Consider the following 26,219-nt stretch of genomic DNA (forward strand, 5'->3'; position numbering starts at 1 on the left):
GAGAACAAGCCGGAGCCAGAGCGAGAGCGAAAGCGAGAGCAAGAGCAAGAGCAAGAGAGAGAAGGAAAGGCTTTCACTGCATAAGGCAGCCATTGCTGCCTCCAAAACAGGACAGGCAGGACGCACAAGGTTGTTGAAGCGCGGCCACCACCGGTCACTGCCGCGTTGGCCCGGTGACATTAGTCGGGTAAAGATGACCTTTGTTGTTATTTACGGCTCGCGGCGTGACGCAAACTAAACCGGGGACTTCATTTGTTTTCGACAAAACAGCTCCTTCCCTCGCATGGCGGCCTCGCGCCTCAGGTCCCGAACTGTCACACCCGTGTGGACACGCAGAGGTCGAAGGGAAGGCTTTTAAAACTCGTAGCCACCTTTGTTGTAACTTAAGCAATCTTTTTCCAAGGCAAACTCTTTAACAGTACCACGAAAAATCCCTGAAAGACATAAAAAGAGAAGTGGGAAGTATCCCTATTTTTTTCACAACTGGCCACTTCTCCTTGCGCCTGTCCTCAAACTCATCTGCCGCTCCCCTGAACAGTAAATTCTGGTGACCCTCCAGTCCCCCCCGACACTGCCCTTCATCTGCCTCCCAGAGCCCTTCATAGCGTGTGAGGATGGTCTTGCCTCCGAATAGAGGAAGGCCGGCCAACACAGATATCCTAAATTCACAGAAGGTGCTCAGCGTTCGGGAGGGACTCTCGTCCACGCCTGAGGATGGTTGGTTGGTTGGTGGCCCCATCCAGAGGCGGGTGAACCGGAGGGTGGGGGTGTGTGTGTGTGTCTGTGGGGGGGGGGGCTGTCTGAGGGGATGGGGGGCAGCCAGGGTGTAAGGGGAGAGTGGCTGGTGGTAACAGCGAGAGGTTTAGGATAGCCTCTCCTTTTAATTTACTAATTAAGCATGCAAATGAAATCTTAACAGGCTACTCAGAGCGGGCACTCCACGGGGGAGAGGGGAAGGGCTTAGCGGTTGATTATACTTTGTCCGTTAGGACAGAGAGGGAAAAAAAGGACTAGGAAATATGGTTTTGTGCCCACTGAATGGGGGGGGGGGGGGGGGGGGGGGAGTTTAAGCCCCTGGCAGCGGAGCGGAAACACCGTCTGCATGGAATGAATCAAACATGCCGCATGTACAGGAACAACTTGCTGACGCACACATGTATGCAGACAGATACCCACCCCCGCACACGGACACGCCCGTATGCATATCCACACGCTCACACACAAACACATGCGTGCGCATTACAACAGCACGCGTACACACGCATACACACGCACAGACACGCACACACAAATGTACACACACACACACACACACACACGCATACAACAGCACACAAACATACACACACACACACACAACAGCACACATACATGACACACACAAACACATGAATACAACAGCACAAATACATGCCCATGCACGCACGCACGCACTGACGCACAGTTCACCCAACCACAGAATAAAGACTCAAAGATTCGAATAAAGAGTATTCCAGTACACACTATGGTGAAATATTAGCGGCCCAAATCACATTTACACAGGATGTCTGCAGCCTGACTGAAATTCTGAGAGTTTTTTAGTTTCAGACTCCTTTCCTACTCTGTTTGTGCCGACTCCGTCTTCCCTGGAACTGTGACAGACGTACGTAATGGCCCACATCACTCAGCTCAGGTGAAAGCTCTTTGCAATCGGAGACAGGAAAACTGTCAACCGCCCTTAAAATTACCGCCAGGCACTCAGTCTTGCTCTCGCTCACAATCAGACTTGTTTCAATTGAAGCTGCAGCCCACCAGTGCGCTAATCCCAGCGTTAATATGCCCCCGTAGGGACTCCCGGTTCGATTCCACCGTGCAACACTTGTGGTTTTGTGCTTGGTCAACTTTGGATTACGGGCTGACCTTCCTTGGGTTTCAGCATGTATAAAATATACAGAAACACAAACAACCCTTGGTTCCCATCCCTCTCCCCGCGGTGTGTCCTGACTCCTGCACCCTACCGGCTACAGCAGTGAAGCCCAATGCGCGCGCTGCAGCCAAGGTGCTGCAATTGGGTCACTCAATTATTCATCACAACCAACAAAAATAAACAAATACATTGCTGTGGAAAAGAATGCTAGCTGTATTATTCTGATAGAATGCATCATGAATTTACGATTTTTTATTAATTAACCTTTTTTCCCCTGGGGAATGAAAAAAAAGCACCTACTACTACCACTGTAACCACAAAGTAACCGGACTACAGCTCAAGTTACCAAGTAAGGGCATAGGGCTGTGTTCACAGGTTGTGGAACAGGTTACCTGGTACACTTAAGTCAGTCAGAAACATAAGCGGTTTTAAACCAGCTTTGAAACAATGTTTTGGACGCCAATCTTAGGAATGTCTCAATTATGATCATGGTTAGGTGTGCGACTATGTAATTGTGTACATTTTCTGAATGATTGATGTGTGTGGTTTGCTGCTACTTGCCCTCTTCTTCTCCTTCATTGTGCCCCCACAGGGACCACAATGGACACAAGCCCTCTGGCTTTATTGTGTCATCCCTGATTATTTATGTATTTTAATGACACACAGTGCTGTTCATATTTGATATCAAATTGGTCAAATAAAATCAATCAATCAATCAATCAAACAGCAGCCTAGGGGCCTCCAACTCTTTCCACCGGGGAAGAGGGCCATGAGGGCCCAAAAGAGGGCTTCCCCCGATATGCTGAGGGTCCCGGCACAAGCTCCGTCCCCTCACCTTGAACACGTCCTGCGTGTCGTCCATGCAGTACACCCGGATGTTGTACTCCAGCGTGGTGCAGTAGGCGTCCGAGAACAGCACCAGCCGCAGCCGCTTGGCCGCGCCCATGTGCAGCGACTCCCCCACCAGGGCGAAGCGGCCCATCTGCTCCGAGAACACCCGGCACGTCTCCGCCTCCAGCTGGCAGTAGTACGGGTCCGACGGGTGCTCCTCGCCCATGAGCAACACGTCCTGGAGGAAATCAAAAAGGGACGAGGGAAACGCACAAACGGTGAGGCGCGGAGGGGTGGCTGTCGTCAAGGGGTGAGGGTGTGTGTGTGTGTTGGTGTGTGTCTATGTGTGTCTATGTGCGTGTGTGTGTGCGCATTCTCATGTGCACCTCTTTGTTCCTGACAAATCGGAAGGACATTTGTGTGGGGCAGTTTCAGGGGGCAGGCACTAAATCAAAAGACTCGAAAACCCTGAGACCTTTAAATGCTCGATCCCCCCCGACCCCACACCCCAGCCCCCTCCCTCTCTCTCATCGTCTGCGTGTGCGCACGATGAGAGAGAGGGAGTGGCAACGGGGGGGGGGGGCTTCAGATAAGAAATCCTGCTTTGTGTTTTGCCCCTGCTTCCTTTGTAAATGAAGAATGCTTGGCTGCATGCTAAAATGCAGACGCACGTACACGCACACACACACACACACACACGCACACCTCGCTTTAAAGACACAGATCTTTTAGAACACAATCAGTGGACTAAATAATGCATGAAAGAGGTACTCAATTGACATGAAAGAGGACTCCATTGGATTCCTGGCAAAAAATAGCAGCTTTTTTAAAGAAGAGGAAAAGCTGTGGAAATCCAGTAAATATTGGATTATCGGTATTTCCACCATCGTACCCAACATGTTGCAGAGGACCTTCTGCTTGTAGTGGAAGCACAAAAAAAAAAGCATAATCACCAGATGCCTTCAAATATCGCCTGGACTGTTTCAAAACGAACATTACTTTTTAGACAAAACAACAGAGCGCGCGCTGATGAAAAGAAGGAACGGACCCGAAACAAAATCAAGGATAACTTCATCACCGTTGAGACACCAGACCTCGGTTGTTGCACCACAAGGTATCTCCGGTGACACACGCCTTGCATCACCCCAGCGTGGCGGCGGCGGCGGCGGAGGGGAAGTGTTCTATCCAAGCCGTGCTGCTTTGGCTCGGCCCCCCAGTCTAATTTGACAGCCGCAAATTGGACCCACAACATTTTCGCCCCTCGAATCCCATCATGCCGTTGAACTGACTCTTCCCATTAGCCAATCCACCTGAAGAGACACTATCTCCCATCTGCCGAGCAGTCTCTATCGCCGTCACCGCCCCCACCACCACCACCTCCTCCCCGCCCCTCCCTTCCGGCATTGATCGGACCAGACACCATCTTTTGTTAATACAATTAATATTGACACAGTTCATTTCCCATGGAACCTCCGCCGAGGCGCGGCTTTACCCGCCGTCGTTATATTTCCACGAGTGTGGCGGAAGAGGGAGGTGGCTCAATTACAGCGGCACTCGATATCCCAAACGTGCACCGCTCATTTCCCTCTCGTCTTCCCTCCCCTTCCCTCTGCTGCTGCTGCTCCCGCTGCTGCTTTCCGCCCTTACTCGCTTTTTTGTCCGTTCCCTTATACAGCAGTTGGTTAACACTCTCAATTTCCTTCTTTCCGACTCCTTTTCCCTTATCTGGGCCCCTTATCCCTTTAATTTGTGCAGCCTAAAAGCACCCTTATCTAACTCAACTACTCTTTCCTCTCTCTCTCTCTCTCTTGCTTTCTTCCCCCCCTCCACCACACACACACACACACACACACACACACACACACACACACACACACACACACACACACACACACACACACACACACACACACACACACACACACACACACGCCAATATGTCCTCGTTTCTTTTGTGGACAGTGATTGGTGATTCTTTTTCGGCTCCTGTTCTTGTATGGCCGCCTATCTCTCTCGCTCTCCCTTTCTCTCTCTCTCTCTCTCTCTCTCTCTCTCTCTCTCTCTCTCTCTCTCTCTCTCTCTCTCTCTCTCTCTCTCTCTCTCTCTCTCTCTCTCTCTCTCTCTCTCTCTCTCTCTCTCTCTCTCTCTCTCTCTCTCTCTCTCTCTCTCTCTCTCTCTCTCTCTCTCTCTCCCCCCCCCCTCTCTGGTGAGGGGACAGCCGATACCGCTGGGCTATATTTGGGACAGCGGATGATTAAAAGTATGAATCTAACCTCCACCTCAGACAGGACCATTCCATGCCCTCAGACGCCCCTCCTCCCACACACACACACACGCGCATGCACACACGCACACGCACACACTCGCACACACTGAGCCTGAATAATTTATGCACCGTATCGAACATGAAAGAGAAGGTACTCAGAGCCACCCCAGTAGATGTCAGTGGATGTATGGTGGAGATGGGCATAAAGATTACCCTAAATGAGTGTTATTTGGCCTTTTATGTCTGGTTGCGGTTGTACTTGTGTGGGTGTCCATTTGTGCGCGTACTTTGTGTTGTCTATAAAATTGGTCAATTTAAATGTAAGGGTGAATCATTTTTTTTCCTTCCAGCCGTATTAAGACTAAAAATAAATATTTGCAGCTTGTGATGATTTGAAATGTTCTTGGAGTGTATGTGAGGGATTGTGTAATTTGAAGATACGGTCATATAGATCAAGCAGCACTCAGAAGCAAGCTTTTGAGGATCAGCAATTTGCTCGGATATCTAACAGTATTGCTGTTTTCGGAAGCACGTTGCCTAGCAACCCCTCTTCGGTTTGGCATTCATTTCACTTAATTCAGACCCAACTGCCGTTATTGGGAATTGCCAACTGCTTTGGGGTCAGAACAACACAGGTTTAATATCACCACAGAGTTATTTCCCTTGAAAAGACTTTGGAACCAACAGTAATAATAATACTATTGAATAAATAGTACTAATAATAATAGCTTTTATTTTTAACACATACTTTCCCCAGTAAAAGATATACTGGGCCGACAGAGCTCAGACAGTGGCATCGTTAGCCAAACGGTGGGCATACTGTTTAACGGCCAGTTGTTTTTCCATTTTATTTTCCTTTTCCGGTCCTGTGAAGCCACCACAACACGTGTTGCCCGTGACATATCGGGAGGTCCCTGTCAGGTGTAGCAAGCAAAACCGAATCTTGTTTGTCGGCAGCGAGCCACTTCATGCAGGGCCCCGGGGCCAAGCCAGTTAAACCCATCAACTCCTGCGGGTTTGCAAATTTGTCACCCGCCCCCATCCCCACAATCCCCTCCCCTCCCCTCCCCTCCCCTCCCCCCCGTACTAAAGAGACCTGCCGGGGACCCGGTAATACCTCACCTCCCAAGTGCCCTCATAGTTCTGCTTCTTGAGGCGGACCGCCCAGTTCTCGGGGCAGGCGTCAGAGCAGTGGTCCATGCTCAGTATGACGGGCCGGGTTAAGACCACCCCTGGGGGTCCGCAGCTCACAACAGGACTGAGCAGGGTCTGGCAACCGGCCAACGGTAACCTGCGGAGAGAGAGGGAGAGAGAACGAGAGAGAGAGAGAGAACGAGAGAACGAGAGAGAGAGAGAGAACGAGAGAGAGGAAAAAGGCCAGCGATGAGTTATGATGCAGGTTGAGGAAGACTGCTTTAAGCTCATTTCGGGTAGTTTCGAAAGTGCAGTCTGGGATATGCAGTAACCGCCGTCCACACCCCCACCTATCCATCTTTCTGGCGTGAGAAATAAAGGGATTCCGGTGACTGGGACGCAACCCGGTGATTATAACATCAAATAACACCAGCAACAACAACAACAACAAGCCTTTCACAGTGTGTGTCCCCGTGTGTGTGTGTGTGTGTGTGTGTGTGTGTGTGTGTGTGTGTGTGTGTGTGTGTGTGTGTGTGTGTGTGTGTGTGTGTGTGTGTGTGTGTGTGTGTGTGTGTGTGAGTTGGGGGGGCCTCTGTCTGTGCGTGTGTCTGTGTGTGTGCGTGGGGGTGGGGGGGTCTGTTTGTGTGTGTGAGTGTGTGTGGGAGTGAGCCTGCTGAAGGCGAAAGCCGTAGTGGGAGACGGTGTTTTAAGTTTTTTTGGTTTTTTTCTCTCTCTCGTGCACTTCATTTAAGTTAAAGAGTGCACGTCTGCCGTCGACGGCGGCGGATGCGTTATTTATTTACATCGCTCCCTTCAGAGCACTGGCACACGGAGCGCTAAAGCCCTCCCCGCTAATGGATCGGCGTCGCATCAAAAAACAAACAGCCTAACAGCGTCTTGGCAAGCCTGCCAGTGGAGGCAGCCGTGCTGCTGAAGAATGCCCACCTTATATCCTCCTTCCTCTGAACAGTGAGATAAATCTCATAGATCTTCCCCCTGGGGATGGCCTCCGGAGGGATGAGCAGGCTGATTCCTAATGCAAATAACAACAGAGAGGGGAGAAGGTGAAGCCGGTGGGAGGGAGGGGAGGGGGAGAGAAGCAGGCTCATTTGTTTTGAGTGAACAGTGTGTTCTGTCGCCGGCGAACACAACACGCACGAAAAAAAACACTGAAGGACGCCCACCGCTTCGACGGGTAGCACGCTGTGTCGGCGCGGAACTTTAGACACAATATTCCCCCCCAGGAGGAGGTCGGAGGTCACCTTCCCCTCGTCAGGTGCGGGAATATGCAAATAGCCACGTCTGTCCCCGGCGACAATTAGCGGCGACGCGAGAGAACGCGGCGAGACGTTCCTTTAATGTCCTTCGTCTGCCACTGTGCTGATAAGCAAGACGACAAACAAGGAAACGGCTTCAATGCGAAAATTGCTTTTTTCCCAAGGAGAGCGGCTGGGAGGAATGGACTGTTTGGACGTGTGCGGGCGAGGCTGTCTCTGTGTGTTGTTGTGTCCCATCTGTGTTCCGACTCTGCCATGGCGGGGAATTATCCCACTTAGGATCGCGTTTAGATCGTAAAGACATAAAGAGTAAATGTATGAGACAGCAAAACAAGCTTAAGTGTCCCCCGGGCATTAGCCGGGGTCTATTGAGCGTTCTTTCAAATTGACACGATGGTTCATAGGGCCCCACAGTGTGTGTGTAGTCAGTCTATAAAACATGGCCTCTACGTGTCAGCTACCATCTCCTTTGTGTTATTCTTCCGTTGTCATGGTAATGAGGAACGTCAATGACGCGTGGTGTGTGTTGACGCAGCCCTTGGATTTATCCTTTATTCACCGGCAACAGGTTGAATTATACAGATGTGAAAAGCGGGAAAGAGAGTAGGAGCGGGAAGCAATAGATTCTGATGGCTAGCGAGGGAGAACGCACACGCACACACACACACACACACACACACACACACACACACACACACACACACACAGAGCCGTTTATCTGCTAAGATACTGGCACCATATCATCTGGATAGTGGACAAATAAAACCCTGGCCAAATGCTTCTTGTATAATTATGTATGCAGCATACTTTGATAATGCAGAGCATGCAGACAAAATTGGGGCTGGTGATGCAGCCCTTTGATGTTTTCTCAGAAGGAGCCCTAATGCTCTGTGCTCTATGCATTCAAGCAATACCTGTGCAAAGTCCTGCGTGTTCGCGGAGCAAATTCAACACTGGCTTCCCTCAACCATAGCCACGACATGGGAACATTGATTTAATTCTAGATGTAAACATAATATTGATTTGCAAAAGCTATGCTTCACACCATACTGGGCTGGAATGTAATTACACTATAATCTGTTTTTAAGAATGAGCTCTTTAGCAAGACTTAGTTTTGATGAAGAGGCTGTACACCTGGGAATCTTATGCCCAATATACATTTTGGTGCGCATCAGTGCATCTTGGCTCTTTTTACACAATCTGCTTATGTTAACATTGTCGGGGAACAAGATCATGTACCCTTGTGATGAAACTGAGAACAAACAATAAAGTAATTAGTGGTTGACGCCAAAATCCACTGATGATAAATGGGTAAATATTAAACCGGCCTATTTGCCATATGGTAGCTAGCGTTTAGAATAAACAGTGAAAAACACAAAGCTCTGCATTTTATCGCCATTTATACCACAACTTGTTTAACCCTTACATGCGTTACAAACCAACATTTACAACACGGTCACAACACTAAAACATCAACAAGATGTTTCGTTGAAAAACGCCAAAACAATATGCTCAAAGCACTGCGGGAGAATATTTAAATTCCAGCTGATTAAGTAGATAAAAAGATGATAACGTTATATATGAAAGCTACACGCGGCAGTCATCTCTCTCTGGGATGCCGAAATGTACACTGTGGAGATTGGGATCCGAAACCAGTCCCACATTTCGACCTGGGAGGTCAAACACCTAAACCAGTAATATATCTGGCCCCCCCCCCCGGCCCTCCATTGAGATGATAGCGTTGCGTACGCAAAGGTGATTAGCAGGCAAGACGGTTCCCCAAACTAATCAGGGTGAGAGATGAAATCTAAATCGTCTCGCACAGAAGCAGGCGCGCAGTCATACAATACGATCGCACGCCATTTCCAACAGATAACATTCAAATTAGACGTTCTTAAGTCCTCCCTAAGGCACCTTTAAGAAAGAAACAAAAAAGAAAACAGTCTCCATAAAACACCCACCTGTGTTGGGGAGGGTGAGCCGGCCCCCCAGGAAGTTGAAGGTGCCGTAGGACGTGTTGTCCACGTCGCGCGGCAGCGTCTTGAAGTAGCCCTGCGCGGTCAGCCGGCTCACAAACTCTCCGGGGTCGGCGCCGAGCTTGCCGTTGTGCAGAGTGTGCGAGCCGTTGGGCAGCGGGTCCAGCAGGGGCCCGTTGGCCATGGAGAACTTGCCCACGGTGTCGTGGCGCGAGCGCAGGGTTCCCTGGTAGCTGGTGCTGGTGGAGGTCAGGTCGGGCTGGATGGTGAGCAGGTGGGAGTTCTCTGATGTGAGGGTAGAAGAAGAGAAGGAAACGTATCAAATATGATGAAATTAAATACAGAGAGGCAGAGAAGAAAAAGGGCGAAAAAACAAAACTAACAAAAGGCGAGATGCACGAGTGGCAAACTCCGGCAGAGATTCGCATGGCAGTGCCAAGACTTCCACGAAAAAAGCCGTCAGGACGAAGGCACACGGAAACACCACACGCATATAGACACACACATACCGATAAACACGGCGAAAATCGAGACAAAACAGAAACAGATGTTCTCTCTCGCAGCAGTGCGAGACACTTGTGTATGCCGGAGATACACAAACACAAAGTCTACCCAAATCTCCCGCCTCTCTCTGTCTCTGCCTCTCTCGCTCTCTCCATCTCTGACTGTCTCTTTAGCAGCCACACAATCAATTCCGACAGAGCTCGGAGAGAGCTTAGTACAGCCAGTGTATAAAAGGATTGTTTTTGTGTCTCTTTTTTTATCGTGAATCACAGGCTCCCATCTCCATCCAGCCTCCACCCCTGTTCTTCCATAAGTCCACGGCAAACCTTAGGGGTTACACCCACCGAGGTGGACATATTGTGGTTGTGCCTGCTGCCAATACGGGAGAGGGGAAATCAACTGATGTACCACGGACAAAGACAAGCCAAACATGCACACCACAAGGAATCAAAAAACGATCACACACACACAAACACACACACACACACACACACACACACACACACGACTGTAATATCGTGAGCACACTCACACGAGTGAGCATGTGCACAGACAGACTATCAAAAATAAGAATAAAATAAATAAATAGAAAAGGCACGCACACGCCTGCGCTCCACTGACGAACAACAACTGACGCACAAACGCGCACGCTCAAACATGTATACACACACACACACACACACACACACACACACACACACACACACACACACACACAAGCGATACGCACATCACCGAATCCCTGCCCACTCTGGGGATCAATACAATGCAGTTTAATATAATCTAATCTAATTCTTCTCCAATTTACACACAAGTGCTGTGGTAGGGGAAGAATCCAACGGTAACAACAACAATATACTGGGAGAGAAAAGGATCCCCCCCACACACACACACAAATACACACACACACACACACACACACACACACACACACACACACACACACACACAGGTTCACAGACAAGCCAGCAAAACAAGTGACGCGTAAACACGGGGCACGTAACCACGGCAACATACAGACAGGGGTTGCGGAGGCGGTGGTGGGTGGGTGACGACGCGGGGGTTGACTGGGGGGGGGGGGTGTGAGCTGGCGGCCAATGGTGGTGGTGATGGTGGTGAGGTCCATGGGGGCTTTGGGGAGGGGGTGGCGGGGTGAGTGAGGCGGTGGAAGGGGGGGGGGGGGATTGGATGTGGGATGTTGTAAAGCCAAGAAGAGTGTCCTACTGCAGTGGGAGGAGGGGGGGGGGCCTGCGTGGCCGCTGAGCCCACACACCTGGCTTGGTGGGCTTGATGCCCATGGGCTGGAAGCCCGTGGTGAGGATGGAGGAGTCGGCCACGTCGGCGTCCAGGCCCTCCTTGCGCCGGCGGTACACCAGCACCACCACGATGAGCAGCAGCGTCAGACACAGTGCCACCGCCACCATGCCCACGTAGAGGGCCACGTCCTCGGCCCCGCTTGCCGCTGAGGAGGGGGGGGGGAGAGAGAGAGAGAGAGGGAGAGAGGGAGAGGCGGGAAGGGGGTTTGGGGAAGATGGGGAGGAGAGAGATTTCAATTTAGAGATATATTTGTCGTTTGCTTTCTGGAGGAAATGAAGCTCTTTTTTTCCCGGTTCCTTTTTGTGCTTGTGTGCTCGGGAAAGACTCAACAATCAATGAACCTTCTTAACTTGGTTCTGGCTAAGTAAACGCCAGCCAGACTGCCTGATGTAATGTTCTAAAGGTCACTGTGGGTGAAGGTACCGCTAGATGAGTCGGAATGCGAGATGCTAAAAAAACAGACTTTACTTTTCCACCTTCTTTCAGTTACTGCCGCTTCTCAGGATTAGGCCATCCATTTAAATTCAAATTGTGTCTAAACGGCAAGAGCATTTGAGATATATCCACAGACACACACTCAGTCTCGCACACACACACACGCACACACACAGACACACACTGTCTCTCGCACACACAAGCACACATGCACAATAATAAAGAAAGACAGCTGCAAAATGAATGAAGGATTTGCTTATAAAAAACCTGGCACCTCACATTAGCTCCTTCTCAAAAGCATGGAGGCATTTATATCCCAAAAGTACAGAGTCAGCTAAGCCTTGACAAACATCACTCTGTGAGTGTCTGTATGTGTTTGTGCGCATTATCCTGTGTGTGTTTATGAGTGTGTGTGTGTGTGTGTGTGTGTGTGTGTGTGTGTGTGTGTGTGTGTGTGTGTGTGTGTGTGTGTGTGTGTGTGTGTGTGTGTTTAAGAGTGTGTGTGTGTGTGTGTGTGTGTGTGTGTGTGCGCATGATTGTGTGCTGGTGCATTCGCCCGGAGTGTGTCCGTGGGTGTGTGTGCAAGAGGGGGTGTGTGCATGTACATTTGCCTGCATATATATATGTCTGTCAGTGTGTGTGTGTGTGTGTGTGACGGTGTGGGCTGGTACATTTCTCTGAGTGTATACGTGTGTGTGCGCATAACTGTGTGTTCGTGCATTTGCCTGACTGTTTATGTGTGTTTATGTGTGTGTGTGTGTGTGTGTGTGTGTGTGTGTGTGTGTGTGTGTGTGTGTGTGTGTGTGTGTGTGTGTGTGTGTGTGTGTGTGTGTGTGTGTGTGTATATATCTGCGTGTATAATGAAGGAGAATGGGATTTGCTACGCTTGTCACCGTGGACTGGAGGAATGCGGTGATGGAGGTGGAGACGGCTCCCAGGGCCTGGGTGGAGGGCCATTGTCCCAGAGCCGCGGGGGCGTAGCGGCAGGGCCGTCACCCAAGAACACAGCCGCACACCGCACATGTGTGCCAGCGGATGCTAGCCAGCTAGGCTAACTGCCGGGTCGGTTGTGTGCGTAGTATGCTGATATACAATACAACACGCCGTATTGCTGGAAGGCACATTCTGTGTTTTCGGGGGATGATCCGCCCCTTCCAGAAAACGTTCCGCACCCCTGCCAAGGTTTTGTGCTTTTTTGTGCCGCAATTGAAATTAATTTTGGCCGTACAAAGTCCTTTTTCATTAAAAAGGGGTTCTGCCACTGTGCAAATCCTGTTGCCGCAATAGAATGGCGGAGCCTTACCTCGGAAACACCATCTTGGCAGGTTTTAATTGGTGTTAATAAATCTGTGACTTTGGAGTGGCACCCTTTAATTAGCTGAAACGCCGTGGTTGTACGAGGAGGAAGAAAGGGAGAAAAGAAACGTCCATCTCTCACGCCGTCATCTGCATCCCCCCCCCCCCCCCCCCCCGTTTTTTGAACCATTTATCCTTGCCGTCTGTTTTGCCCCATTCCCTTCTCTTTGAGAAATCCATTTAGGTGGACAAAACGGGCCTCACATACAGCAGCTCTTAAAAAAGGAAATGCCAGAATCTATTTCACGGGTGATTATCTCAGTACCATCTGATACCTCAAGGAGCGGGATTAGGGGGCCGGTAGGCGCTTAGCAGGACCTTCATAACGCCACGGTGCTCCACATGTAATCAATTGCGAATGACTGGATGGTTGGATGGCTGCGGATGCGGCTGCGATATTTATGCGCGAGAGGATCTTTATGCTTATGAAGCGCCTTATGGCGCATGGCAGGTTCCCACCACCATCATCACTGTTCTGTTTATCTCCTCCTCCTCCTCCACATGCATCCAGAGGGACGGAGGGTGGTGGATTCGACGTGTTTGACGGCCAACAGTCCTCGCCGCTTCTAAACCACTCCACAACAAACTCCCAGGCGGCGGGTCTCTTCGCGCCGCTCCCTCCTCGGTTCAGACGAGGGCCTGGAGGCCAGAGAGCGCAGCGCTGCTTGGACCTCCCACCGACGCAGACTGTGGTGATCTGCTCTTTGGCTCAAGACGGAGGAAATAGAACAACAGCCCAGGGCGGGGAGTCGGGAAACGAGGGCAACCCCGGTTTGGACCGATCCACGGCCTTCAATCGGGCCCGCTTGATGTGCGTTGGTGAGGACGGCGAGAATGACCTCCACATGGGACCCCGCCCAAACTACCGGTGTCTCTCTAGTCCCGACACCATCCAACCTGCTGACCGCCAACAAACTGCTCTCTCTTTCTGAACGCGCGTGTGGGTACACACACGCACACACACACAAACACACTTCCTAAGATCCACAACATTTGTTTTTTGTTCTTGCCCTTTTCTTCCCAAGTACATTTTGATCTTAACTTTCTTTGACTGTCACTCCAGCTTTGTTGTGGCCATTCCATTTTGTAGCTTATCGTGGCATCGCTGAGTGGGGTCTTTATCTGACCTGCTGGGTGTGAAGCAGAACGACCCCGCCGCCACTAACCGCAGCCCCAGACCGACCCGGCGACGGAACTCCTCCTGCGCCCACATCGATTTTCACGAGAGCCAATCATTCTGAGGACGCCCGTCACAGTTTAATTGACACGGCTAATCAGATTTTTCTTTTCTTTCTTCTTTTTCTTTTCCAAATTGCACGTCTCCTTTTATTTCCCCTCTGACGCTTCCATTCCTTTACCCTCCATCTCTTTCTCTCTCTGAGTCTCTTCTCTTTGTGTCTCGCTCTCGCTTCCATCTGTCTCTCTGGAGATAATTGGCAGCCAAAGAACTTTTGATTGTCCCCTCTCCGTGTGACCTCTCTCCCCAGATCGACAGGATGCTTGAAGATAAACTCTGGCTCTGTCGCCCGTGCTCTTGGGCCTGACCCCGGGACAATCTCCACCGTCTCTCTTCCTCCCTCCCTCCCTCCCACCCTCCCTCTCCCGTCTCGGTGCCTTTCAGTTGAAGTTTGGGGGCCCTAGCCTCAGGCCACAGTGGTCAGAGGAGGGGGGGGGGGGGGTGTCTCTCCACACACCGTGAGATTGACATGTACAGACGGACTCCGCTCATCCCCTCGTGGACGAGAGCCTCCCACGTTTTCTGCTTAAAAGTTTTCACAGCCGTCTACGCTTTTTCTGCAGTCCGCCCAACAACCGCCCCAATCTGGCCGGCTGATAGTCCTCCAGCTGCCATACCTCCCGCCCCTCTCCCTCTCCTCCCTCCTGCGTTGATAAATAAAAACGCTTTGCAGCTTCCTGCGCCTCTCCCCTGGGTTATTTATCAAGCGCGAGCTCAGAATATATTTCATCCCATGGCCAGTCGCAGTCAGTCGCTCCGGGATGAATAACACCGGAGTTCTTGGGGTCAGGGAAATATGGCCACTAAAACTCTCAAAGCCAACGTGACCGTTACTATCTCCACAATACAGTCGTTCAGTCCCTCTGCACGCTGTGGTGAAATACGGCCCGTGATAAAGGCTCGCACACAGTCTGCACCGGAGAGGCCACATGGGCAAAAAAAACCATGAGCTAAATAGTCGGCCATATTTAGCCACGGAATTAGCTTCACAAAATGTACACGGGACACATAACGAACACCAGACCTATGACAGATTAATTATCTAAGAGGGTATTTATACAGAGTGCCCTCATTGTTAATCCCCCCGCCCCCCCCCCGCCCTAAACAAATTGAGAAGTGGCCGCAAATAAAGCTCATTATCTCTATTACGACAAATTAAGCCAAATAATTGTTCCGATGTCATTTTAATTCAAGGCCGTTGGGTAAACACGGGTTGTTGTCTTTTTTTGGTGTTGGCCGTCATCCTCCTCTCTGTGCCCTCTGACACCTGGCTTCCATCTCGCTGCTGGCATTGTGCCAACCAACATATTAATTCCCATGCACCGAGTCCCAGTGCGTGGCTTCATTGTCCGCGGTCCGAGAGGCTTTTATTGTTTTGTATTTTTTTCTCCCAGGCCTCGTGAAAACGATACTGCAGCGATGCGAACGTGTTTGTGTTTCAACTGCTGCCGCCGTAACGCTACGCTCACCGGCGCAGATGTTTCCTCGACGAGCGATACCCCCCCCCCCCCCCCCAAAAAGAATAAAAGAACAACAGGCGCGCCCGACTAATGAGGAAGATTAGAGAATTTTCTTTGTGGTTAGGTGCTCCGACAGAAGACATGAAAACACAAAGAAGCCCCCCAAACCGACTTGTTTTTTTCAATTCAACACAGAACTGGCCACGGCACGATGCCTTTTGTTTCCCCGTGAAGGACGTTTCTTCCCATCGCCGGTCCCCCTAATAGCCTGCAGACATGGTTGGGGCGTGTAAGTTGCTGACAAGCCAAAAGCATCCTCTCCCCCCCCCCGCCTCCCTTGCTTATTCTGATACTTCCAGAGAGCACTTGTCTGTTGGAACACATCTGCGGTGGAACAGATTGGGAAGAACGTTCTTTAGTGGCCAGCATTCTGCTCTGCTTCGTCAGTTTATATTTGGAGTGACTTTGGCGGCTTGGGGTGTGAGTGTGCGCGTGTGTGTGTGTAGGGGTATGAGTATGTGTACGGTTTTTGATTCATACGAGTTGCCTCATCGGGGAGGAGTTGGAGTTTGATGACCTTTGATCACAACCAGATAGAGAATCACACACACACACACACACACACACACACACACACACACACACACACACACACACACACACACACACACACACACACACACACACACACACACACACACACACACACACACACACACAAACCCCACGCCTTTACAGGCATTTGCATAATGAGACATTACACGGAGACACTGTACCAACGCACGCCATATGGTTACAGACAAGCAAACAAACCAAGTCCCAAGTCGACACCTCCCACATCGCACAGCTCATATCCAACGATATCAATCAGCGGTGATTATTCCTAATTCACTTTATTAACTCGGTGGCCCGCGTCGCCCCCGACAACGCTCGCCCTGCCCCGCCCCGAGTTAACTCGCTGCTTACCACGCAAATAGGCCAAGAACGGGAAACTATTAATACTGTCTCCTCCCCCTGCCACCCGAGGAAGCTCCAATCCCCCACTGGGACGAGGGGGGGGGGGGGGACGTTATCCCCGTCTTTGATCTCCGTACGGAGCTACTGGGGGGGGGGGGGGGGGGGGGGGGGTCCGTCGGGGCTGCGGCGACGGGCCCCTTCGGAGGTACTTAGGCTCCGCCCCCGCCGGCCCTGCTGGGAGGGGGGAGCGGAGCCCGGGATAAGCCCGTCGCCGTGTCGCCGCGCGGCGAGGACGTGCCAGCGGCAGATGGCGGTGGCTGGTGGACGCGGTGTCTATCTCACACACGGTGGGGGGGGGCGTGCAGTCGGCACTACTTCTAGCGCCGAGGACATGGAGGTGATCAGCTGTGCACATCGGGAGGAGAGGAAGAGGGCAAAGAAGAAAGAGGAAGCCACGTCGACTTGGCAGACGTGAGGCGCGGCCGCTTCCTGCGCCGCTGATTTGACCTTAGCGTGCGGCGAGACCGCAATCTGCCCGAAGGTTGTGGTTCTGATCCGCACAAAAGGGGGGAGATTCTATCCATTGTGTTTCATATCAACAGCATCTATTAAGTTATTGAATCCTGTTAATAGATCCTGTTAATAGATCCTGATAATAGATCCTGTTAATAGATCCTGATAATAGATCCTGATAATAGATAATGATAATAGATCCTGTTAATAGATCCTGTTAATAGATCCTGTTAATAGATCCTGATATAGATCCTGATATAGATCCTGTTAATAGATCCTGTTAATAGACCCTGATAATAGATCCTGATATAGATCCTGTTAATAGATCCTGTTAATAGATCCTGTTAATAGATCCTGATATAGATCCTGTTAATAGATCCTGTTAATAGATACTGTTAATAGACCCTGTTATTAGATCCTGATAATAGATCCTTATGGGACGGGAAACTTAAAAAGGATATATTAATCTAAACTGTTAATAGTTCCTGTTAATAGATACTGATAATAGATCCCGTTAATGGTCAATATCATTCAAAGGGTGTTCATGATCATTCAATAACGGGATACTTCTACCGTCTAACAGTTCCACATGAATGCACTACAAATCCTATATTAACAACAACGGCCAAATATAACTATCAACCAGAAGTTTCCTTGACAACGCAAAAACACTATGCTCAAAGCACACAGAAGAATATTATCATTTTCGCTGCCTGAAGCCGATAAAAAAACATGAATGTTCTCGCTGAAATTAAGTGTCATCTAATCATCGGCCGGTCTGATATAAGCTGAATAAACCACTCCGGGATGTTCCGTTATAATCTACGGCGATACCGTACGACTTGCGGGACACTACCCCTTCGGGGTTTATTCCTTACTTAGGGCCAACACTCACTTGGCTCCCTGTGGTACTTGGCTGGGGTCATCCCCTGTGTACATGTGACACAGAAACGCTCAGTGCTGAAGGGTTGGAGTGGCGCTCCGTGGGTGGAAAGGGGAGGGGACTCACTCTGTGGACACTCCAGGCTGGTGCAGTTGAGGGACTGCAGGTCCAGCCCCTGGCAGTCCTTGCCCCCGGTGCTGGGGGCGGGCTGGGTGCACTCGCGGCTCCGCCACATGGAGCAGTCGGCGCCGCACGCCGACCATTTGCTCCACTCACTCCAGCCTCCGTCTACTGGAACCGCAGAGGATGGAAAGCATGGGGTCGGTAAGAGGAGAAGCATACACACACATATATATATATATACATATACAAACAAACACAAGGGAACACGCAAAACAGACACACAGGCAAACACACCCACAGGAACACACACACACACACACACACGCACACACATATATACACATACAAACAAACGAAAGGGAACACGCGCAAAACAGACACACACGCAAACACACGCAAGGGAACACACACACACACAAACACGCAGGAACACACACACACAGAAATACGCAGGAACACACACGCACACACAAATACGCAGGAACACACACACACATACACACACTCTCGCTCTCTTCAAAACGCACATGCAAACACACATTCACACACACACACACACACACACACACACACACACACACACACACACACACACACACACACACACACACACACACATGCAAATACACGCAGGCAAACAAGGCCTGCTGATTGGAAACATGGCAAGCAGACTTTGCTACTCATATGTAACTCCATCAGAGGCCAGATGCAACAGTAATTTAAGAGCAGGCCGGGGTATTTGCATGGGGGCGAACAGCGTCAAGCATGAGTTGCCATCCTGTGCAAATCCATCTTGCCTAAAATTGGAACCTGTGGGGGGAAACTATAGAAGACATGCAAATCCACGAGCGCACGTACACAGGCCCACAGAGCACGCTGCGAAACCAAAGGCACGGACAGATTGTCTGCAGTCAAGCTCTTTCATTGTTGGCTCTCCCGCCATCATAAGAATCAGATGGGTAATTTGATGGAGCTGAAACTCCACCGTATGTGGCTGCTGACTTGGGTGCCCGGGCCCCCCACACACACACACACACACACACACACACACACACACACACACACACACACACACACACACACACACACACACACACACACACACACACACACACACACACACACACACACACACACACACGCCCAGCTGTCTGCACACTTCGTCTGCACAGGGCTAGAGATTTGGCCCTAGGGAAATCTGCTCCCTGTTGCATGACGCAGCATGTATGTGTCTGTGTGTATGTGTATGCGTGTGCGTGTTTGTCTGTCTATGTGTGCACACAACCAATCACACATTTATCCCCGCACACACACATACGAAAAACACAATGGCCCGCACAAACACAAAAGGGCATACACACACAAAAAAACAAGAGCATGCACAAAAACAAAAGGGCGCAAAAGCCATACTCTACAATATACACTGACATAAATATGTACCATTCATTCAATGCTCTTTGTTTGAAGGAGAAAAGTGAATTGCGGCCCATCGTGTTCTGCTTTCACTGCAGCTGACTTCGCATTACGGATGGGTTGCGGTACAGCCCAGTCTATCATAAATATATATATGTACACATGAATATAAATGTATTATATTGTCTCTCACGGACCTGGGTATATCCACACAGAGACCCGGAGAGCCACGGATGTGAACACACATGGCCGTCGGCGAGCAAACAGAATCAAGCCCGGGGAAAAAAGGTTAGTTATGGTTGCGAGGTTACCCGGGCTACAAAATATATCAGCCACTTTAGTTCACGCAGAGCCTGAGAGAGGCCATTTTGCAAAAGGTGCAGGTAATTTGGCGTTGCGACCGGGGATGGAGGCTGGGGTGGCTGGGACTGATATTGAGGGTGACACAGCGGAGGGCCTGGGGAAGGTGACTACAGGGCTAATGGGAAAAGGAGCAGTAATGAGCTCTCATGGGAAAGACCGCCATTCTCTCTCTATCTCTCTCCCTCACTATCTCTCTTTACCTCTCTCGTACATGCTCTCTCGTACATGCGCGCTCTCTCTCTCTCTCTCTCTCTCTCTCTCTCTCTCTCTCTCTCTCTCTCTCTCTCTCTCTCTCTCTCTCTCTCTCTCTCTCTCTCTCTCTCTCTCTCTCTCTCTCTCTCTCTCTCTCTCTCTCTCTCTCTCTCTCTCTCTCTCTCTCTCTCTCCCTCCCTCTCTCTCTCTCCCTCTCTCCCTCTCTCTCCCCCAAATGAAAATGTGGAGGTAATCAGATGACAATCTCACAAAATAACTGCAAGAAATGCGTTGCACATCCACACAGACATATACATTTCGTCATGCACCCGCCTGCTAATACAAAAGCAGACACACACACACACACACACACACACACACACACACACACACACACATGTACAGGGTTGACCTATAGTGTGGGAGCAATGGAGCTCATTAATCTCGCCGGTCAGAGGTTGGGGGGGGATATGACCCTCAGAGCAGGGATCTGACCCAACGCTATGCCCCAGCTCTAGTTAATAAAACATGGGGGCTACAGCCCGCTATTATTCAAAGTGCGACGGCCATTATACTATAATGGAAGCGAATAATGATGTTATTGGGTTCCAGAGATAGTCCCTCAGAGGGGCTGAGGACATTAAAAAGAAAAAAACACTGTACGGTATGCTACAGGTGGGAACTTATGTGTGTGTTAGTATGTGTGTGTTAGTGTGTGTGTATGTATAACAGCTCAGTTCTATAGCAGCATGCAGATGTGTCTGCTCTGCCATCAGCTGATCTCTCTCTCTCTCTCTCTCTCTCTCTCTCTCTCTCTCTCTCTCTCTCTCTCTCTCTCTCTCTCTCTCTCTCTCTCTCTCTCTCTCTCTCTCTCTCTCTCTCTCTCTCTCTCTCTCTCTCTCTCTCTCTCTCTCTCTCTCTCTCGCAGGTAGGCATGGACTTGCGCGTTCATGTGCTTAAATGAAACACACAAACACACACACACACACACACACACACCACCAACACGTGCAGTGACCCAGCTGGGGTGTCTGTCAGTTGTATTTGGCAGCGGGTTCAGCACCAATCAGATAATTGTCCTTGTTTGGCATTGAGTGGACTTATCCCTGGACCAGTGGGCTTATTATCCGGGCCGCGGATGAGTATGATTGAATAGAGAATTACATCCTAATGAATATGTTATGTGGCCCCTTCGGTTTACCCACACCGCTGGGAAAATAAAGAGAGCGACCCGATCAACATCTGCCCGGTACGTGGTGATGAATTCAACTCCTCCTTACTCAGACGCAAGACTAATGGCCGAGCAAATTGCATCGCCGACGGACGAGACGAGACGGGGGGGGGGGGTGCGGCGAGGTGAGGGCAAACAAGATAGGACCCGCTGTTATGCAGAGCAGATGGATAGAAGAAAAAAAGAAAAAGGAAACTAAAAGACAGACGACTGATGTTAGCTGTACTCGCAGAAGCCAGCGTTTGATGGGCTTCCTCTGTGATGCCGGGCTTACATATGATCAGAGGCGGAGCTCTGACATCAATACAAGCACACACATCCTCTGCCTCACCTAGGCGAATCGAAGTCAATCAATAGCGCCGCCGGCGCTATTTAAAAAATATTTCTCCCCTCTTGTCCAAATCCGATAACGAAAAACCGCTCGCTTTTTCTCCTTATTCCGCCGCCCCGTGAGATGACAGCCTGTGCAGGGGCAAGAGGAATAAAAATGGACTGAAGGCGGCCGTCGGGCTACCGCGGTTCCTTAACAAAACCCCCCTGTGCTAAAGAGTGGCTGTCACCGCCGTCCATTTCAGATTTTCAATCACGCCTCGCAACGGGCGGGGGGCTAGAGCCCGGGTCCGGGGGGGGGGGGGGGGGGGTGGGGGCGGAGAGGCGGGGCCCGGTTCACAATGGCGCAGCGCCGCGCGACTATTTGGACATGTTGACAAGAGCGGAAGAAAAGAGGCCCCCGACCGCGCCTTGTGTGCGGGGAGCCCCATTTCTACACAAAAAAAGAAAAAAGCCTTCGCTGTTCACACTTGACAATGGGGCCCGGGCTCGACAGACACAGGCTCCGAGATCATTGGAACCCCCCCCCCCCCCCGAGACGGGGAGGTGGACAATTATGTCTGATGTCAGCGGGCCCCCCGTCTCCACCCCCACTGTCCTGTCGGAGCACGGGTGGCGCCCGGTCGATGCTCCTCGTCGCGTAATGGCCTTTCACAGAAACGCCGGCCGGGGAGAATTAGCCAGCGGCCCCTACAAGAGGAGCCACTCAGGCGTATTAGGGGAGAGTACCCCTACACGAGGAAGCACTCCACCGTATAAGGGTGGAGGACCCCTGACAAGAGGAAGAGCTCAAACCATACGCAGGTATTCGAGTACCCCCCCCCCCCCCCCTAACAGGGGGGAAGAGATCAACCAGTCAAGGGTAGAGTACCCCCTACAAGAGGGCCGGACTCCCCCAAAAACACTCTGGATCCGACGCGGGTAACGGCCTCCTGGTGATGGAAGTGGAGGGGCCTGTCTGTATGCTCATTGAGGCTACGGCCGAGGATCACCTCGTTGGGTGGATGTGTGGAGCTCTGCCCGGGGGTGTGGTGTTGGACTGCGGAGAGAGGGTCCGAGAGAGGGTGAGGCATCCCGGACACGTGTAGTGTATATATGTAGCTGATTATAACGCTCATACACCGACAACGGTACTCAAAAAGTATCACACGGTTGCTGTGGATCGTTAACACGGCCCTCCCCTTAGTAGAACTCCAAGCCCAGAAACACGTTCTTTTTTTAATCTCTTAAGTCTTCGCGATCCAGCTGAAACAGTGGGTTCACTGACACTTTAAGAGACGACACACTTTAACAGAGTTAATCCGTGTTTTCATAGGAAGAACCCCAACACACACCGTTCACACATAAGCCTAGACAAGCAGCCCCCCCCCCCCCCCCCCACCCCCCCCTTGTAATGTTTTTTCCCCTCCAAATATGCCACTTCCCCCGGCCAGCCTAGGGGTTGAGTACACAGCTTTAATTATTCAAGTTAGGCCTCTGTTTTTAGAGACAATGCGGTGGCGTGCAGTCATAGGCGCACGCAGGTGTCATGTTGTTCAGCAAAGAAAATCTATAAATAAAATGCGAACCTCACAAATAACATTAATACGTGAGGACATGCTTCCTCTCAGGCTCGAGTTGCCCTGTGCCTCTTTCGCGGTAACGGCTGGTGTGAGCCGAACATTTGCCCTGTCTGACATTTTATCAAGACTACACCCTGCCTGGCCCTGACCACAAGTCAATGCAGCGGTGAAGTCAATGAACAGACAGGGAGGGGGGGATTCATTATAAGGGATGTTTCCGGGAACAGTCAGAGAGCAAAGACAAGAGGGCACAGAGAGACAGAGACAGAGACAGAGACAGAGAGAGAGAGAGAGAGAGAGACAAGAGAATAGACAAAGGGAACACAAAAGAAGAGAGATAGAAAGAGGTGGACAGAGTCAGAGAGGGAGAGATTCAGAGAGATAGAGGGAGGAAGAAATGGGAAGAGACAAAAGGGCACAAAGAGAGGGGCAAGAGTCAGAAACGGATGGAGTGAGACGGGAGGAGAGAACGTGATAGGCAGAACGCTGTGCTGCAGAATGGCCCAGGGCCTCAACGTCACTCTCCGCCTCCGCCGTCATCCCCGCGCGAGCCCTGCCACTCGCACAGCAGGCGGTCCACACCTCACTCATTAAACACTTCAAAGACTAAATATGCTGCACAAATGATCACATTCTGTCCTGTATGAGGGAGCATCACGCTGTAAAAAAAAAAAAGGTTTGCTTACTAGTTGGGCTAAACTGCGATGGCCGCTTCGGTAATGAGCGTGGCTGTAGCTCGGTGCCGTCGAGCTACAGGAACAGAGAAATGTACCACCACAGAGAGAGGATACATCGGGCGATGTCTTGCTCGACTAAAACCCTTGTTTGGTTTGTTTGACATTCCGAACGTTTTTTTTTTTCCTTCTCGTTTGACAATGTCAATGTCTCCCTGAAGGCCGGAGGGGGCACATATGAGAAGAAGGCGATGCTTTTTTGACAAAACCGACACAGCCGGCAACCAGGTATTAACGAGATTCTGCAACTCCTGTTATCTCCTCCTCTGTAACCTCGTTCACAAAAGATCTGAGCTCCGAAAAAGGCTCCGCAATGGCTAAATAATGATCAATCAGGACAATTAGCTCTGGGGAACCAGACCTGCTTTTAATTGTCGAGCTGAAAAACAAATGCACCAGCGACGACGGAAGAACGAAACAAAAGATGGAGCGTCTTGACAGGTGGTACTTGCAAAACAAAAAAGACGACAACCTCCGAAATCCATGTCAAATGAGTCTCAATGAATAGCGTGATCTACCACACTCTTACAGTACCCCCCCCCCCCCCTCTCTCCCCTGTGTACCTCATTCTGCTCAGCTTCTCCCCCTCGTCTCTCCTCTCTCCACGTAACGGTCTGAAATCACTGTCTGCTGTGCACCTCGTGGAGTCCCCCTCCACCAAATGAAAAAGGCAGCGCAGTCCTACGAGCAACACTAATTAACGTTAGCTCCGCTTCTGCACCGACCTGCGTACGCGAGACCGCCGTGGGCCAGGGGGGGCTCGCTTCACATGAGGTCCCGTGTGACAGACACAGCCCCCCCCCCCCCCCCCCCCCCCCCTCAGCAACCAATCCCCGCTTGCATTCATCCAACCCGATCATCACGATTCATACGCTCCCATGTTAGTCGTATGCTCCACCTGGAGCATGCAGGGCAGGGGGGGGGGGGTTGGCTGGCTCTGTGGCCGTGTCCGTGGCACATGACAAATGAAGGAAGGAGGCGACCGCTTCATCTTAGCGGGGGGGCCGGTGTGCGGGAGAAGTGTTGGGGGTGGGAGGGGGTGAAGGTTGGCGGGGTCCGGGGGGGGGACGGAGGGGACGGGGGAGGTTGTCTCCGGAGGTGTTCCGCTGAGTGCAGGCCGCGGCCGCGGTGCCGCTACTGATTAGAGACAACAGCCCCATCATCGGAGGGTGGGGAATGGTGGGGGCGGGTTAACGGGAGGGGGGGGGGCGTGGGGAACCGAGTCTTCTGACAGCGACTCTCGCCCGTCAGGAAGACAGCTGGAGCTGTCCCTGCGGAGCGGAGGGCTGTCACAAGGTGGAAAAAGAAAAAAAAGAAAACAGGTGACGGAGAAAAGGTGTAGGGGGGGATGGGGGCGGGGAGGGGGGGGGGCCTTCTGTCACCAAACAAAAGGAAGGGACGGAGATTGGGGGGGCGGGGGGGAGATCGGGGGAGGTGCGAGGCGGCCCGACGCCACGCCGCCGCCGCCAGAGCTCTCGTCCAATCAACAGAACCCGGACGGGAAGCAAAGGGCCCCCCCCCCCCCTATCCGATCCGCTCCCCGGGCCGGGCTCCGTGCAATCTCGATCCAAGCACACCAAGGGCTGAAATTACAAACCCGCCCCTTGGGGGGGAAAAAGAGAGGGGTAGTGGGTAGTGAGAGGGGCTAGGTAGTAGGAGTGGGGATGGGGGTGGGTGGGGGGGGGGCTCTACGCTGACATTCATCTCTATAAGCTGCTGCTGGAGGTCGGAGCCGCACAGCGGGCCCTCCCTCCAGCGAGCCGGGCCGGCCCGTCCCTGGGCGCCCCTTAATAATTTCATTGCCCATTGCTTCGGGGTTGATAAATCCCAATCCCTCGGAATTGACTCCCGGCGCGGCGGCGAAGCCCGCGACGCACAGGCACGCACGCGCGCACAAACGCGTGTGCACGCGCGCACAAACGCGTGTGCATGCGCACACGCGCAACCGCACAAACAGTGCTTCTATTGTCTTCCTGCAGCAAGTCCTCCGGGGGTTCGAGGGGGGGGGGGGGGGGGGAGGGAGGGGACTGTTACTTATACTGGCGAGCGGCGGCGGCTGATGTCTTTACATGGGAGATGTGTAAGGGGACACCCCGGGCTGGGCTGTGCAGGCGATAACCTCTGCTATGGGACAGGCAGGAGCGAACCCCCGGTGCCAAAGGTGTTGGGTTCCCCTCCTCCTGCCAGTTACTGAGCGTAAGAGGGCGATTTCTCCTGCG

At 51.5% G+C, this 26,219-nt stretch overlaps 1 protein-coding gene across 2 annotated transcripts in view; it reads right to left on the minus strand.

The window, feature by feature from the left end:
• unc5a (unc-5 netrin receptor A) overlaps positions 1 to 26,219 on the minus strand; it is a 123,451-nt gene that overhangs the window by 15,533 nt on the left and 81,699 nt on the right. For both annotated transcript variants that reach the window (XM_030367461.1, XM_030367459.1), the window contains 6 exons: positions 18,179 to 18,343; positions 11,168 to 11,356; positions 9,376 to 9,675; positions 7,083 to 7,170; positions 6,126 to 6,294; positions 2,742 to 2,975 (listed from right to left, as the gene is read on the minus strand). In XM_030367461.1, the coding sequence (XP_030223321.1) occupies positions 2,742 to 2,975; positions 6,126 to 6,294; positions 7,083 to 7,170; positions 9,376 to 9,675; positions 11,168 to 11,356; positions 18,179 to 18,343 (1,145 nt within the window). The remainder of the gene's footprint in view (positions 1 to 2,741; positions 2,976 to 6,125; positions 6,295 to 7,082; positions 7,171 to 9,375; positions 9,676 to 11,167; positions 11,357 to 18,178; positions 18,344 to 26,219) is intronic.

The sequence above is a fragment of the Gadus morhua genome, chromosome 10, assembly GCF_902167405.1.
Source record: "Gadus morhua chromosome 10, gadMor3.0, whole genome shotgun sequence".
In the NCBI taxonomy this organism is placed as follows: Eukaryota; Metazoa; Chordata; class Actinopteri; order Gadiformes; family Gadidae; genus Gadus; species Gadus morhua.